Source organism: Carassius carassius, chromosome 39 (genome assembly GCF_963082965.1).
Source record: "Carassius carassius chromosome 39, fCarCar2.1, whole genome shotgun sequence".
NCBI lineage: Eukaryota > Metazoa > Chordata > Actinopteri > Cypriniformes > Cyprinidae > Carassius > Carassius carassius.
Genome location: NC_081793.1, coordinates 6713532 through 6726361, shown reverse-complemented (window position 1 = coordinate 6726361; position 12830 = coordinate 6713532). Strand labels below are relative to the sequence as shown.

At 38.0% G+C, this 12830-nt stretch overlaps 1 protein-coding gene across 1 annotated transcript in view; it reads left to right on the top strand.

Annotated features, from left to right (window-relative positions):
* Positions 1-12830, top strand: part of heatr1 (HEAT repeat containing 1) — a 35962-nt gene that overhangs the window by 15769 nt on the left and 7363 nt on the right. The window contains exons 21-31 of the mRNA XM_059530586.1: positions 576-748; positions 877-1032; positions 2868-3110; positions 3336-3467; positions 3599-3702; positions 3787-3933; positions 4160-4278; positions 4436-4557; positions 4633-4761; positions 5837-6067; positions 6230-6359. Coding sequence (XP_059386569.1) covers positions 576-748; positions 877-1032; positions 2868-3110; positions 3336-3467; positions 3599-3702; positions 3787-3933; positions 4160-4278; positions 4436-4557; positions 4633-4761; positions 5837-6067; positions 6230-6359 — 1686 coding nt within the window. The remainder of the gene's footprint in view (positions 1-575; positions 749-876; positions 1033-2867; positions 3111-3335; positions 3468-3598; positions 3703-3786; positions 3934-4159; positions 4279-4435; positions 4558-4632; positions 4762-5836; positions 6068-6229; positions 6360-12830) is intronic.

The window sequence follows — 12830 nt, the reverse complement described above, 5'->3', positions numbered from 1 at the left end:
GTATATGAAAGTGAAAGTGACGTGACATTCAGCCAAGTTTGGTGACCCATACTCAGAATTCGTGCTCTGAATTTAACCCATCCAAAGTGCACACACACAGAGCAGTGAACACACACACACACACTGTGAACACACACCCGGAGCAGTGGGCAGCCATTTATGCTGCGGTGCCCGGGGAGCAGTTGGGGGTTCGATGTCTTGCTCAAGGGCACCTAAGTCATGGTATTGCCGGCCCGAGATTCAAACCCACAACCCTAGGGTTAGGAGTCAAACTCTCTAACCACTAGGCCATGACTTACCCATTTTCACCATATTTGCAACAACTGTCAGTTATCTAATATATTTTAAAATCTGTTTAGAATTTAATCATGAATAATCATAACACCAAAATATATCTAAACCCACTTAGATACTTTTATTGCCTAAATCTGATTCTTGTTTTCATTTAGTAAAAATACATTTAAATGTTTATTGTTTTAGAATAAAACCTTTTTTTTTTTTTGAGAGAGAGAGAGAGAGAGAGCTTGTTGTTAGCCATGGCTAATGTGCAACTCGCTGTGGTCTTGTTTCTGCAGTGGTGCCGTCCTTGCTGGTGTGTTTGTGTTCAGGCGTGGGTGAAGTTCGGAGAGCTGCCATTGCTGTGCTCCATTCTCTATCAGGGGTTGTTTCTTCACCTTATTCTCTACTAGTGGAGAACCTTCTCAAATCATCAGAGGAGATCATCGCCGACCCCTCTTACCTCAGCCAGGTCAGTCAACACATAATACATGCTATATTAGCTTTGTATAGCTTTGGTTAACTGTATTTGTCATCTTGCGCTTGTGTTGCATAAGTTCTAGAACTCTTTAAGAAATAACACTTCTGATTTTACCATAGGCACTGTCCAAGATATACGAGGAGGCACTGTTATTGAAAGATAAAAAGAAAAAGCTGGCATCAATTGAGCAGCTTCTGCAGTGTGTGCGGTTACCTTGCTGCCCTGCCTACACCTGTAAAACACTGCTGCGAGCACTTCAGGATGTTCATGGAGAGGTACTGTCACCAAACTGATCATAGTTTGTGTCTTGTGTTTAGCATTTTTTTTAATATATAAATGTGTTTTGTGCGGTCCATGTAATCAGGTATCCTAGTTGCCACAAAAACAGCTCCACATGACCTGTGAAACACACTAAAACAGTAGTTCTCAACAGACTACATTAAATATGGGTTTTCTTACAGTGTGGATAAATATGGTTGCTGACCATAATGTCTTTGCGCATGAACTCAATGACAGTCAAAAGTAGGCATGGGTATCGTTAAGGTTTTTTCGGTATTACTACTCTTACCGATACTGCTTAACAGTCGGGTACTTTAACGGTATTCTGATCGGTACTTTGTGTTGTGTTACTTTGTGTTGTGTTAGGCAGTCGAAAACTCTGCATTTCTCTGTCTGCACATAATGCACTTTTGAAAGATGCTTTGACAGATTGCTTGTGTTTCCGCCCTTACATGCAAAAATTTTGTTGCACTTATGACAACCAGCATTGTCTGGATCAACTCTAGTGAAGTATAACCACACTTTGGAACGTTTTGCTCTCTCCGCCATCGTGACTCTTTGTATTAAGCGGGAGTTTTCGTACTGTAAGGGGCCGTTCACATATCTCGTCGAAAAATGCGTGGAAAACGCTAGGCACACCACTTTCTGATTTTTTCCCAAAGCTTTCGGGTACTTGCGCTCCTGAGGAGTCTGCCATTGCTAAGCAACCATGACCTGCTCTCTCCATGAAGACGCGGAAATTTCAGTAATGGATAAATGGATTTGCAGCACTAAAAACTGCTTGCAGTAGCTCTGCTACTAAATTAATTTAAAAATCCACATATAGTTATCAGCTGTTCCTTCATCTTGGCTGAGCTTTCAACGTTGTTACGGAAAAGGTGAGGAAGCTACATGACCTGCGGTGCGCTTGCGGCAAATTTTTCCCTGCAGAACCGATAGCGTCGGATCTTACTGATACTACGGTCTTTCATAATTTAGCCCCGGGGCCATTTTAATACCGGGTTTCGGTACCCATCCCTAGTCAAAAGTCACAAAATTGTCTTGTCATTGTAAAAAAAGAAAAAAGCCAAAACAGACATTTGTCGTCTTTTACTCACCTTCATGTCATTCTAAACTTAAATGACTTTCTTCTGTGAGGCTCAAAATATTTTTCAAAGAATGTTTTTGAATTAATGACAAACTTTCAAACTTCTTTTAAGCAGAAGTGAAGCTTTTCCAGTTTCATTGGATTCATGATGACAGGATTCTTAAACAAAAACCAAAATATTTTTAGACAAAACATTTGAACCTGTCAACCTGAGACATTTTTTTTGCTCACTTTTGTACGATAACAGAGTTGTGGGCTTACTTTTTTTGTTGGAGCACTTGCAATCCTAATTAGAAACATGTTGAAACAAAGGCAATAATGTAGATGTTCCTTCTGATCAGCGATTGCCATTAACTTTCCCATTTGCCTCATAAATTGATTTTCACAGGCATTTTTTATGTCAAGTTCTTAAATTATTATTTTTTTTAAAAACAATTCAGTCAGAATAACAGAACATAGTCAGGCTGTTACCAATTATATGAAGTATCAGCAAAATCCTTCTGCACTGCAAAGGTGACACACTGTATCTGAAGTTCCATTTAAGAGTATTGAAAAAAACTGTTTAATGCTGCTCAGGTGACGACATGAATGCGTTTACACTGCAATAACGATTACACGTTATTAGATTTAGGTGTGCTTCAATATTTCTTCACAGTCCAACATAGTAATTTAAAGTCAGTTTTGTTAATTTGGTGTTTGATGCTAGTTTGTCCTGCTTTTCTTATAATAATGCCCTTTGTCCAGCCTATTTTGGCCGTTCTTCTACCTGCTGTGGAGCGACTTCTTGAGCAATGTGCTCCAGACTCATGCACCTTCCTGCCAGATGAGGCCCACCTCCTGCAGCTCCTGCTGAGCAAGTTCAGTGAGGCTTCTGCACCTCTACTGGTCAAAGACCCCCGATGCCTGGAGGTCTTTATTAGGGCATTGGGCACCTCAGCCAAGCCGTACCCTTCTATGCCTTGTTTCCAGATTATTGCCCTGGAGCAGGTTGGTGGACGTTTAGAAAAAGCCTTTTTCAATTGGAAATTTTGGTCCGTTAAGACTCCTTATATTAGTTTTGTTATCACATACTCCATCGTTAATAAATCTGTAAAATTTGATAATAGAATTGTCACTGTAATGTTGAGGTAAAATGTAAAAATGTTTGCACCATATTGGACATCTATGATAATGCATGATGTGTGTTTGTTATTTGATTGCATGTCTCCTCAGATCACCAAGCCATTCTTCACTGCTCTTGGAGATGAAAAGATTCAACAGAAAATTCTTTCTGTTTTATTTGACTTGCTGGTAGGGAACAAAAACCCTGCCTGCGCCCAAGCTATCAACAGTGTCTTTAAAGCGGTATGGGAAATATGAATTTTCTTTTCATATTAATTTTAAAGGATATTATTTAGGAGTAACAGGTTTTTTTTTTTTTTTTGCTTATTCCGGAGATAACAGTTACCCATGTTTTGCTGTGTCCGTGTTTCTAGATTGCGGTGGATGCAGAGCTAGTGGCCAATGAGCTGATGCCTGTAGATAAACAAAAAGTTACTGTAACAGTTCAACAAGCACGCAGGAGTAAAATGCAAACTAGGTGAGTAGCTGTCTTTAGTTAATCAACTCCTAATTCCAGTTCTGGAAGATTTGAAGATCTAAAATTGCAATCTTAATTTCTCAGAAAAACACAAGAATCCTCCCGGGCAGTGCCGGAGGAGAATGTTGTCTCTTGGCCAAGAGTTACCCTGATTTTAGAACTTCTGCAACACAAGAAAAAGCTAAGGAGAGCCCAGTGTCTTGTGCCAGCTCTGTTTAATCTGTTGTCCAGGTATTTTAAGATTTCATCTACTTCTATGTTTTGACACATCATAATTTTTTCAACTTGCGCAAGTTTCCTATATCAAATTCTTTTCTGACTTTCTTCTGTGGCTGAATGCTCTGATGCAGTAGAATCAAGATGAATACATCAGATCTCACTGATTGATTGAATATGCTCTGAAATGTCACACAAAAATGTAATGGATTGACAATGCCATGTTATTTGGGTGCTGTAGATGTCTGGAGCCCGCCGCAGCTGAACAGGAGAATCTCGAGTACACAAAACAGCTCATCCTCAGCTGCCTGCTGAATGCGTGTCAGAAACTGTCTCCCGATGGAGGGCCTATAAGCAAAGGTACTAGTAATCTGGCATGAAATGGCAAAAAAAAAATAATTAGGTCAAATGCTATCCAGATTTTGTCACTTTGCAGAGGATAAAAGCACAAGCTTTTTTAGTTAATTTTTTGGATCAGGAAACGTTGTTGGGAAATATTGCATTTGTGTGTGTGTAGATGTGCTGGAGGAGGATAAATTAAATGTGGAGCTGGTAGTGCAGTGTGTCAGGATATCAGACACGCCCCAAACTCACCATCATGCTCTCCTTTTGCTCGGTGCTTTGGCGGGTATCTTTCCTGTAAGTACAGTCATGAAACACTCACTCACATACATATTCAAACACAGTGGGAAACGTCTTTCTCTCTGACTTTAGGAGAAGGTTCTTCACAACATCATGCCCATCTTCACATTCATGGGCTCTAACATCATGCGACTGGATGACACTTACAGCTTCCAGGTCATCAACAAGACTGTTCAGGCAGTCATCCCTGCTCTTATAAAGGTATGTTTAAAAATATGTTTGCTCTGTATACATTGAAATATATTTGAAGCATCTGAGTGTCTGATTTCCATGAGAGCTTTAACAATTTAAACAAACCTTAAATCTGTAGTAATGAACTTCACAGTGTGGCTGGTTTGTAGGGGTGTGTGATATGTATAGCAATATTTAATGATGTTTGAGCTGACACTGAGTATGTCACTCGCTTTGTAAAAAACAAACTAAACCACTTGATTCTAGATATAGTGGTAAAAATGACCCTGTATGGGTAATGTACCTACCTCTCCATGAACATCCTGAACATAATGTAGTTAAAGAATGTCATACGAGCCATTTTCTTGAATTTCAGCACTATTGCAAATGTGAATGATTTTATGCAACATTTAAATAAAATAAAATTTATGCATTTAGCAGACACTTTTATCCAAAGTGACTTACAGTGCATTCAGGCTAACAGTTTTTACCTAACATGTGTTCCATGGGAATCGAACCCACAACCTTGCGCTTGATAACGCAATGTTCTACCACTTGAGTCACAGGAACACAAAAATAATGTTTGAATGAATTGGCTGAATTCTGACACTGATTTGCTGTTACATACTGGTAGTGTTTTTTTTTTTTTTTTTTATTGTCCATTTATCATTATCGAAAAAATGATACTTCTTTGTATAGGGCTTGTAAGTAGAAGTGTGCTATTACTATAATATTGGATTAATATTGGATTATTTTGCCTGGTGGATGATCAAATGGGTGACTTATACTAAAGGAGAGATCCAAGCCATATTTAGAGACCAGAATATCATAAACACCCTAAGGTGGGCTCTTGTGACCTGGGCCATTAAGCAGTGCCTTGGCAACCCCCAGAATATGCTAGAATTTGCATAGAAACACATTAAAGCCACTCAGAAGACCTTGAAAACTATTTTGCAATGCCCTTGCAACAAAATACAACCTCCTGTCATAGTGGTGGGGAGTTTTACACAATTTTATACTCATGTTTTCTTCATAAAATGTGAACGTATTATTTTGCTGTTATTTAACAGAAAAAAGTAACCTGGTACAACTGCTTTCTCCGCAGGCCAATGAGGGTGGAAGTGCCCAGTCTGAGGGGAATATGGAGACTGTGGTATCACACATCGTGCATGTGTTTGTTGATGCCCTGCCTCATGTGCCCGAGCACAGACGCTTACCCATCCTCAGCCAGCTGATGAACACACTGGGGCCATCTCGCTTCCTCTGGGTCCTGATGCTGCTCCTGTTCAAGCAGCATGTCACACAAACATCTGTCAGTGCAACTGGGGCTGAAAAGGTAAAAAAAGTTTCATGTATGTTTTTTACATTTCCAAATGTATTGATATTTATTTTTATTTTTTTTGCCACAGAATAAGACATTTCATAAAAATGCTATGGTACACTGGAAACCCATTTGTGTTTAGGGTTTGTAGAGACTGTTGTGTTATTTGTTGTGTAGGAGGCTGTTGTGGAGAGAGATCAGGACTTCTGGATCTCGGTGTGCTGTGAGTTTGAGGTAAAGGAGCAGCTGACCTCCATCATCAGGATCCTGCAGTATCTCATGACTCTACCACAGGACAAAGAAGAAGGTAAGAACTGCCCTCTTCAATGAATTGCCCCTGACTTTAAGTTGACGATATATTGTTTTCTTGATTGTAATTGATTTTCATTTTGAGGACCGTTATTGATTCTTAAAGGGTTAGTTCGCTCTCAGAGCTCTCAGTCCCTCCATTGAAACTGTGTGTACGGTATAGAATTTTTGAAGCATCGAAAATACATTTTGGTCCCAAAATAGCAAAAACTACGACTTTATTAAGCATTGTCTTCTCTCCCGGTCTGTTGTGAGATTTCCAAACACTGAAGTATAGTGATATCTGGTTCGCGAACGAATCATTCGATGTAACCGGTACTTCTTCAACCAGTTCACCGAATCGAACGGAATCGTTTGAAACGGTTCGCATAAGCATTAATCCACAAATGACTTAAGCTGTTAACTTTTTTAATGTGACTGACACTCCCTCTGAGTTAAATAGGGATGCAACGGTTGAGCGGCCATAAATCGGCAATTAGCCTTTCGCCGGCCCCTCCCCCAAAACGGCCATTGTCCAATCACACATCATAGCAACTGTTACTATGTGAGGCAGTTCGACAAACTTTGACTCCAAGCAAGATGGTAAAGCGGTGCACCCACGGCGTTTGTAAATCGGACTAGAATAGAGCTGTAATCGGGCCTTAAAAGTTAGGCCCGATAGGACCCGAGCCAGACAAGTACATTTTGATTGACAGCTTTTTAAAAGCCCGAACCCGTTTACAGCCCGACATTATTCAAATGTACGCACGCACACAGCTCTTTTGCCTTTTGTCAGGAATGAGTCATTTATACATGTTTTAACATAATTTATACATGACTAACGTAATAGGCCACTTGGAGGTTTGAACAAAGAAATAAAATAAGTTCTCTGTGACATCGTAACATCTCTAAATAGCCCTAGGTTTGAATATATCTAGAACTCTAAATAGCCCTAGGTATAGACTCATTTAGCCTATAAATAGGCCAACGCACCAATAAAAACGAGTCTTTCTTAAAAATTTTAATTAAGATAAATTCCAAATTAAGATGGGTATTTGGCAATAACGAAATTAATTAAGATAAAGACTCTGCCTTATTTGCTTCGCCATAGCAGCTGAAATTTAATAAAAGAATGCCAACATTAGCCTATATAGGCTAGCCTATATGTCTACATTATGCATTTAAGACTCAATTAGTATTTAGTTATCATTTTTAAAACCTTTACTCACCAAGATAATAATAAAAATAGCTACTCGCAATAGACAATAATAGACCATAACATGAAAGAGAACTTTCCCGGCAGTGCAAGAGCATGACTGGTACACAAGGCTGTGCTGGTTGCATTTGAGGTACAGGTCATGGTGTTTCTCAGATTTCGCTTTTTTTTTTTTTCCTCCACGGCATACTGTAAGCCCTTTTGCCTCGATCTGGAGGTATTACTCCAAAAAAGGTCACTGACACGCACGGGTATACCTCTTCCCGTCATGGCAATCTGTCGCGCTGGTCGTGTTTGACCATTTGTTTGTCGGAAGTAGCAACAGTAACTAAGGGGGGCGGGGCTCGGCGAAAGGCTAATTGGCCGGTTTTTGGTCTTTTTTCGGCCGATTTTTCCGGAAGTGCGCTTGAGTGCACAGACTACATTGTAATCATTTGCTATGTCGTGTGTGGAAGTATTTCGAAATCTGTGCGCAGGACACGGGCAGCCGTTCAGCACTGGAAGTGCAGAGCTACACGTCTGAGGCACAGATAGCAGGAAGCGATCAGCCGTTGATGTACTGGCGTACAAATAAGAGCCCCTTTCCTGCTCACTGAAGCTGCGCGAGCGTACTGTACCTGTCCCCGACCTGCACAAGCGCAGAAAGTGAAGGGATGTTCGGCTCAACATCTCTCGTGTTGGTTGAGAGACGAGATGGACTAAACTTTCACAAAATGTTTTTTTTGCAAAGTAGAACTTGCATACACGTTTGAAAAGCCAGAAGTAAACGTCAGTTCTGTATAGGATGATTATTTTTATTTTACCTTAAAATTACATAGACTTAATTTGATTTAAAAATCACCCAGCACACAGTTGCACACTGAAAAAGTTTCATTCAGCCAATTAAAAACAATTGTAGGGTAATGATTCACATCTATATTTTTTAACTTGAGACAATAGTTATTTATTTTTCATTGGCTCAAGTAAAAAAATATAGATGTGAATCATTACCCTCATTTTTTTTTTAATTGGAAAAATGAAACACTTTGCACAATTTTGTTTTATTCACACCTAGGGCTGCAACTAACAATTATTTTGATAATCGATTAATCTGTCGATTATTTTTATTTACGCTTAAACGCTTAATCGGTTTATGTACTCATATTTTAGTTTTGCCCATTTTTCCCCAAGTAAATTATTAATAAAAGGTATTTATCATTCAGCATAGATTTTTAAGAGATTTTAACCATTTTGCATTGTCATATCCTCATCAAAAATATACCTGGAGTTGTTTTATTATGTGTTAGTAATCCTTTGTCGAACTCTTCTGCAATCAAAACACTGACCCATACTCTAGCAAATTTCACAAGGAGATTTCAAATAATGTTTTCACCATGGCAGTCCTAGAGCTCCTAAAGTAGTTTAACATCCTGAACAAAGCTTAAGGAATCTTTAAGAACATATTTTCACAAAGAATAAGGATAAAACAGAATAAAATTGCAGTACATTGCATTTTATAATTTACTGGAAAACAGCTTTATAGCTTATGCTGTGAAATTGTAAACAATCCTTGGAAAAAAGTGCCAATGGCATGAAACTGAGTTCCTGAATGGAACTCACATTTTAAAGTAAAATCCATCAGAAGGTTGTCCAGGAAAAAAAAAATTGAACACACACAAAAAACCTGCTGTGTGAAAAAGAGCAGTGAATACTTAGAAAAAAAAAGTGCATTTCAAATATATTTAAACATTTACCTCTCTCATTCAGTCATAATTAGGCTCCAAGACTGAATTATGAACTGGTAAACGACAAACTGATTACAGAACATGTTTGTAAAGCTTTAAATGTTAACTGTTAAAAAGCAATGTTATCAGCTTTTACGACTAAACATTTGCAAACAACATTGTACTGGAGAATCTGCACAAATAAGTCTTAGAGGCCGTTCACATATCGCGCCTAAAACGCGTGGAAAACGCTAGGCGCGCCGCTTTCTCCTTCTTTCCAAAGCGCTCGGGCAGTTGCGCCCCGAGGCGCCTGCCTTTGCTAAGCAACCATGACGTGCTCTCTCCATGAAGACGCGGAAATTTCAGCAAAGGATAAATGGATTTGCAGCTCTAAAAATCGCTTGCAGTAGCTCTGCTACTAAATTTATTTCAAAATGGCAATCCATATACAACTATGATCAGCTGTTCCTTCATCTTGGCTGAGCTTTCAACGTTATGGGAAAGGATGAAGCTGATTGGTTAGTTCTTGTCACATGACCCGCGGTGCGCTTGCGGCTCTCTGAAAAGTTGAGATGTTTTTAACTCGATGCGGTGCGGACGCGCCTGAAAAAACAGGCGCGTCGCGACAAAAGCACAACGAGTCAATCTTTAGTTCGTTATCTGGCTCGGCTCGGTGTTCATCTTCAGTTCTCTCTTCACAACAGTTCAGTCAGTGTACTGTTTGAGTACATACATTACTTCAGGATATTGGTTTGTTTTAACTCAGAGGGAGTGTCAGCCACATTAAAAAAGTTAACCGCATGCGAACAGTTTAAAACGATTCAGTTCGATTCGGTGCTATTCGATTTACTATTTTTGGACCAAAAATGTATTTTCGATGCATCAAAAAATTCTAACTGACCTTCTGATGTCACACGGACTACTTTGAAGATGTTTTTCTTACCTATCTGGACATGGACAGTATACCGTTCACACAGTTTCAATGGAGGGACAGAAAGCTCTCGGACTAAATCTAAAATATCTTAAACTGTGTTCCGAAGATGAATGGAGGTCTTACGGGTTTGGAACGACATGAGGGTGAGTTATTAATGACATCATTTTGATTATTGGGTGAACTAACCCTTTAAATCTGAAAGCCACCGTTTCTGAAAGCCACCGTTTAACTTTATATTATTAAGAAGTTGATATGTGCAGTTTGTTTTGTGCAATGTGTATATATATATATATATATATATATATATATATATGAATAGCCATTCAATTTTTTGGACTGTTGTTTTTTGAACCTTTAGTATTACATGTACATCTCAATAAAATAGAATGTCATGGAAAAGTTCATTTATTTCAGCAATTCAATTCCAATATTGAAACTTCTATTGAAAGTCTTTACTCATTTTCAAGAAACATTTAAAGACTCGTCTTTTTCGCCAGCACTTAACCAACTAATACTAGCACTTTTCCTTTACTTGTCTTTCATATTTATATATAAAAAAATAAAAAAAACCTTGCTATGCGTTCTGTACTAGACTAACTGAGTTGTCACAGCACTTGTGGTTGTTGTTCTCTTGTTGACCTGACTGCTTCTATTGTTCTCATTTGTAAGTTGCTTTGGATAAAAGCGTCTGCTAAATGATTAAATGTAAATGTAATGTAAATGAAACTTGTGTATTAAATTCAGTGCACACAGACTGAAGTAGTTTTTTTTGGTTCTTTTAATTGTGATGATTTTGGCTCACATTTAACAAAAACCCACTTATTCACTCAACAAATTAGAATACTTCATAAAACCAATAAATAAAAAAAATATATAAATAAATATATATATATATTAGGGGTGTAACGATTCACTCGTTTTCTCGATGCATCGATTACAAACCCTGTCGATTCATATGCATCGATCTTGAAACATGATTTTTTGAATCGTGAATTGCCGATCTTGGACCGTAATCGATTCAAAATGCTAAGAATCGAATGAATCCCGATTTCTATAGCGATTCAATGCTTTCAAAATGTATACACATTAAATTACTACACGCACGAATTAATGGAGATCTTGAAGAGTGTTCGTGAATCGTGCCTCTTATCTGTCCTTCACGCGCTCCACTGTTTACCGCCTGAGACTGTCACAGGATTGCGCTCGCGCTCCGTTCGTCTCTGACGCAGCTGACGTGTGATCTATAGGACTCGTGGCCAGTAATGCTAACGTGAAGTAGTTTTACTTTTCTGTAGTTTGTCAATGGCTCTCTGCATCTTACCGACGGAGTTACCGGAGCCGTCGACAGCTGTGTTTATTGCATGGACGGAGCAGAAATGTAAGTGTCTAAATCATACGCACAGATCCATTGAATGGTAAATGTGTTTAAACAATGTGGATGAACCGAATATACGAAGGAAACTTTTAAAATTAACCACAGCATTAACAACGACCTTGAAAAAAGAGCGCGAGATTTATCTGATAATCAGATGCATGAAAGTAGCGTTTGTTTCATTAGCAAACAGACATCTGGCGCGTTTTCTCTCAGAACCATTCGCTGACGGAGAGGAAATGTTAAATAGAGATGAAGACGTTTTCACACTGAAAGAGAAGCGATCTCGCTCTCATAGACGTGCCAGGCTATATCTGCAGCTAAACTGAATAAAAGCAGAATGAACTGATGAAACCCACAAACAATTTATGAATGATGCAGTGCTAATTGACATTTATTACAGTACAGAAACTATAAAGTATATTTTCTACCTTATTCTGTGCAGAAAATGTAAATAATTGCTAATTAAATGTAGCCTAGTATATAAAACAATCATAAAATTGCCATTAGGAAAAAAATATCGATTACAAATGATTGATTATTGTCCAGCAGTGTATTTGATTTATTACAGCCAATTAAAAGTAATTAAAAAGATGATAATTTCTTGTAAAAAAAAAATAATAATAATTATTATTATTAATATTATATAGGCTACATACATAAAATGATTGTATTGGACATTTCTGTCACTTCTGAAATTATGGCTACGCCCCTGGTGTGACAAAATATTAGCTTATACATAATACTCTTTAAGCTCTTTTTTAAAAACTTGGCTTACATACATTTTTATGTGTGCCATGTCGCATCATTAAACTATCATTTAACAATGGACAAAAGGTTTTTTTTTTTATAACCTATGGTTCTCTAACCATAAATGTTACTGTAATTTGCCCCCTGACTAAGCATTTAAATAATTTAGTAGAAGCATTTAAATAATCCCGTGAATGCACTTAAAGAATGCAGAATCGAATCGTTATAATCGAATCGAATTTAATTGTGAATCGAATCTAATTGAATCGTTCTAAATTTGCAAAAATCGTTCTTGAATCGAATCGAAAACCTATGAATCGTAATCGAATCGAATCGCTGCCTTGCCAAAGATTCACAGCCCTAATATATATATATATATATATATATATATATATATATATTAGGGGTGTAACGGTACGTGTATTCGTACCAGACCATTTCATGTGTATCGAATGACCAAATGCAATATTTTGTGTGCGGAACATATACATTTTCGTGTTTCCAAACGAACATAT